This window comes from Stegastes partitus, unplaced genomic scaffold (assembly GCF_000690725.1).
Source record: "Stegastes partitus isolate 25-593 unplaced genomic scaffold, Stegastes_partitus-1.0.2 Scaffold936, whole genome shotgun sequence".
Lineage (NCBI taxonomy): Eukaryota > Metazoa > Chordata > Actinopteri > Pomacentridae > Stegastes > Stegastes partitus.
In genome coordinates, this window is record NW_007578667.1 from 88,068 (window position 1) to 92,775 (window position 4,708).

Below are 4,708 nucleotides of genomic sequence, written 5' to 3' on the forward strand. Positions count from 1 at the left end.
ATAGAACACGTCCACATCACAATGAGCTCACTTCACCCTGCAGCCAGTTCAATGATGTCTGTGTTTAAAGAGTTCATTTGTGCTTTATTTTCCTGTTAAAACCGTCTTTTGATGAAATGTATACCAACCTGACAGGGGATTCACCACCACAATAAACAACTCAGTAGTTTTACTATTAATCTACCAAACAAAAGAGGATGAGGCTCATGAATTACACTCAACTGCAGTTATATCAGATACATCCATACAATCCAGTATAAAAAAATCTTCCCCCTTTAAAGGCAAGAGGTGTTAATTTAATAGTTTTATTGGCTTTGTTCATGACTGAGGTGGTAGCCGGTGGGAGGGCTGTGCTGCACCGCATTAAGCTGGAATGTGATTCTGATGTTACGCTCAACATCAGAAGTGTTTCTAGTCCAGTTTATCACCACAGCAAACTATAACCTCAATATTAACCCCTTGAACCTTAGACGGCCCTGCACCATGTATAAAAATGCAACTTGTGAAGTCTGTAAGTGTGACACATTCATGGAAGAGGCCGCCTGTTGGTGATCTGATTAAAACGGATGCAGCATTTATTTTGGCAGAGTTCATTCATTTCTAAGGTTCAGTATCTCCAGAATAAAAACTCTCCCAGCCCTGATGTTTGGTGACGACACACAGAATAATGTTTCTAGCAGATCTAAATGGTGGACTGACTCCAGCAGAAGACGCATTTTGACTTAATAGCCTTTGAAAATGGAAAAAAGTCTTTGGTCAACATTTGACAACCTCTGAGGCTCTATAACATCAGTAGAATCCGGTTTGTGGCGACACAGACGTCAGCGTGTTGACGTGGACTTACTGGGAGGATCCCCAGTAGACGCTGTGATGTGAACTGGGAACCAGTGTGTTTCCACTCACCTCGTCCTGCCAGGGGATGGGGACGCTGCCCGTGGACACTTTGCTGTAGAAGGACTCGTCTTTGGGTTCCAGTTCCACGCCTTTGACCGTGGAGAACTGCTCGATGTCCAACACGTCTTTACAGTAGATGGCCTGAGGCTGCAACACAGGAAACAGTCGCACGTCAAAGCCGGCGTCGTCCGACTCCTGGTGGTTCTACATCTGTTTCTGGTAGCTTTACATCAGTTTGTGTCTCTTTGTGGAGATTTTGTGTTACTATCTGGTGACTGTTCATCTAATAATGGCAGTTTTGTGTAATTTTTGTGGCAATTTTACATCTAGATTCAGTTGTTTTGTGTCTCTTTGTGGTAGTTTTTTTTGTCTATTTGTGGTGATTCTGTATCACTTGATGACATATTGCATCTACTTTTGGTCATTTTGCATCTCATTGTGGTAGTTTTGTGTTTCTGTGACAATTTTGGGTCCAATTTTGGTGGTTTTGTGTCTCTTTGTATTAGCTTTGTGTCATTTTGTGGCAATTTTGCATCTAATTTTGGTTGTTTTGCGTCTCTTTTCATTAATTTTGTGTCACTTTCTGTTGAATGTGCGTCTCATAACGGTGAGTTTGTGTCTCTATATTAATTTTAAGTCATTTTGTGGTGGTTTTGTGTCATTTTGTGGCAAGTTTGCATCTAATTTTGGTTGTTTTGTGTATATTTATATTAATTTTGTGTACTTTTGTTGTGGTTTTGTCTCTGTTGTTGTTTTGTGTTATTTTGTGGTTGTTTTGTGTCTCTTTGTGGTGGCTTTGTGTCATTTTGTGGTGGTTTTGTGTCTCTTTGTGGTGGTGTTGTGTAATTTTGTGGTGGTTTTGTGTCTCGTGGTAATTTTGTGGCGATTTGCAGTTAATTTTGGTTGTTTTGTGTCTCTTCGTATTAGTTTTATGTCATTTTGTGGCAATTTTGCATCTAATTTTAGCTGTTTTGTGTCTCTTTGTAGTAGTTTTGCATCTTTTTGTGGTATTTTTCTGTCTCTTTCACGTAGTTTCGTATCTCTTTGTGGTAGTTTTGTGTCACTTTGTGGTGAGTTTGCACCTGACTTTGGACAGTTTGTGTCTCTTTTTGGCAAGTATGCATCTGATTTTGGTAGTTTAATGTGGTGATTTTTCATCTAATCTGGTCAGTTTAAGTCTCTTTGTGGTATTTTGTGTGTCCTTTTGTGATGGTTTTGTGTCACTTTGTGGTGATTTTACACCTAAATTTGGTCGTTTTTTGTTACTTTTTTGTCTTTTTGTGTTTCTTGGCGGCAGGTCTTTCATCTAATTGTGGTCAGTTTGTTCAGGCTTCAGGTGGCGGTCGACATTTCTACTGGTTTTGTTCTCTTAGATTAGATTAGATGGCCTGAGGCTGCAGCACACAACAGACCACATCTGAGGTCAGAGCAGCAGGACAGGAAACACCTTGAGCTAAACTTCTTCTGCCAGAGTGGAACTGAAGTGCTGCACATGTGAGGAAAACCCCTCGTTGTTGGGTTTGAACTCCAGCTGAGAACACGAAAGCTGCTGCTGTGGAGGTGCTGCAGGTTCATTCTGCATTTTAATGACGCCTGAGCTTCAGTGACATTCTGACTAATCAGATTAATTAATTCCTCTTCCTGAGCTGCTCAGAAACTTGCAGCTGCTTATGTAAAGGCGTTTTTTTTTTTCACCTGGAAGTTAGACTAGAAGATGTTATTAGTCACACTTGTGCTGTCGGTGTAATTAGACGGAGGTGCAGCTGATCGTCACGACGTTCTCGGTTACACCTGCTCCACCGTTAATGCCATTAGTCGGGCTAGTCGCGATGCTAAGAGACTCGGTTACACCCCGGGATTGGATTGCAATTAGGCGGCGGGAGTACAGACTGTTCCTTCAGTAGACAGCAGGGATGCATGTTTAGAAAGAATCCCAACTGATAATCACCATCAATCAATAATTAATTAATCTTAAAAAAAATGAATTTAATGTAGATTATTCCTTACAGTATATTTAACCTTGAACACATGATGTTCAGGGTGACCTGGCTGCAGGAATACTGTTCAGTTCATCTTCATTGTGTGAGCTCTGGTCATTAATCATAACAGAAGTCTTTGTCATGGTGCCGACTGATAGCTAAACAATACCAACAAGCTGTTTTCTGACATGCGTGTACTTTGTCTGCTGCCTTATCGGTGAACATATTTTTAATCAGTTCATTTATTAATGGTAATAAATTTGTTAAAGATGAATCAATAGCATCATTAGAGCCTCTGTGGTGGATCTAATTTTGGTCATTTTGTCTCTTTGGGAGTGTTTTCTGTTTCGTTGTGATACTTTTCTGTCCTCTTGTGGGAATATTGCTTCTAATTTCGGTCATTTTCTGTCTCTTTATGTTCGTCTTGTGTCTCTTGGTGGCGGCTGGTTTGTTCAGGTGGCTGCTGATGTCACCTGGTGTGCTGTCACTGATGTTTTCAGTTTCTCCTTAAAGCTCTTTAAACAACAACTTCTCGTGCTAACATATAAATTAGAAATCCATCCTCGGGGGTGATCTGCGATTTCAGTGTCTGAAGCACGATCCTCCCTGAACTCTGTTTCGTGGACCGGACGTCTGAACACTTACGTCGGGGATGAAGGGCGGCTGCAGCATGCCGGCCTCCAGCCGTTTGAAGTTGATGGAGCGGAAGATGGGATGAGCTTTGACCTCCGAGGCTCCACCGCCCAGACAGCCGAGCCGATCGCTGGGATCTTTGGCCAGCAGCTGTGGGGGGAAAACCAAGAGTTAAACTGGAGACCATCAAAATAAAACTTGTGTTGCATAAACAGCAGAACCTGGTTTAACTTTCTTTCAGAAAACTGTGTGTTTTTACTGGAAGTTGTGTTTGGCTCTGACATGTTTAATGAGGCGTTAATGTCCAAATGAACTGGGTAAACCTCGACAAGTCGACCACAATTCATTGCAAAAAGTGACACAAAACTGCTCCAAAGAAACACAAACTGTCTCTGCGTGGTACAATTTGGATGCAAAAGTGACACAGAATCCCCACAAATACACACAAAGGGATATAAAACCACCACAAACTGATGCAAAACAACCAAAATGAGACGCAAAATTACCACCCAGAGATGCAAACGGACCAAAATTGGACATAAAACAACCAAATTTAGGTGCAAAATTGCCACAAAGAGACACAAAACATCTACAAAGAGGCATCAGCTGAGCGTATGTGGATAAAACCAGCATATACGGACAACAAAGCTCACAAAGGAGAGTTTTAATGCAGCTGGAAGCCACTGAAACTAATTCCTCTTGTTTGGCTGCAGCGCTCTATTTAAAGAGGCTTCGCTGTTCTGATAATCTGCTCTGGACAAGATGAAAACATGAATAACTTGAGGAATATGATCACGGTGTGATGTGAGGAGTGGACAGGACGATAACTGTGTCAGGGTTTGTCTTCAGGAAGCATTTTTAAACTCCGAAAGAGCAGATGGGAGCCGCAGACGAATGAAAATAAGAGAAAAATAAGTGGATTTGGCTGCTCGTCTGCACACCCACCCACCAGTTTGATCCAATTTTGGCCAGTTTGTGTCTCGTTGTAGTGGTTTTGTGTTTCCTTCTAACAATATTGCATCTACTTGTTGTGTTTTTGTGGCAATTTTGTGTCTAATTTTGGTTAATATGTGTGTTTTTGTGTTAGTTTTGTGTCATAATTTTGGTGACTTCCTGTCTCTATGTGGGTTACAAAGTGACCAAAAAGACACACAAAATTATGACAAGATGCTAAACCACCAAAAAAGACAGTGAGAAAAACA

General features: G+C 41.2%; 1 protein-coding gene across 1 annotated transcript in view; it reads right to left on the reverse strand.

The window, feature by feature from the left end:
- The window catches only part of grk6 (G protein-coupled receptor kinase 6), a 63,065-nt gene that overhangs the window by 4,062 nt on the left and 54,295 nt on the right, over positions 1-4,708 (reverse strand). Inside the window, exons 12-13 of the mRNA XM_008294083.1 lie at positions 3,519-3,661; positions 904-1,041 (exon numbers count right to left, since the gene is read on the reverse strand). Of these exons, the coding sequence (XP_008292305.1) occupies positions 904-1,041; positions 3,519-3,661 (281 nt within the window). The remainder of the gene's footprint in view (positions 1-903; positions 1,042-3,518; positions 3,662-4,708) is intronic.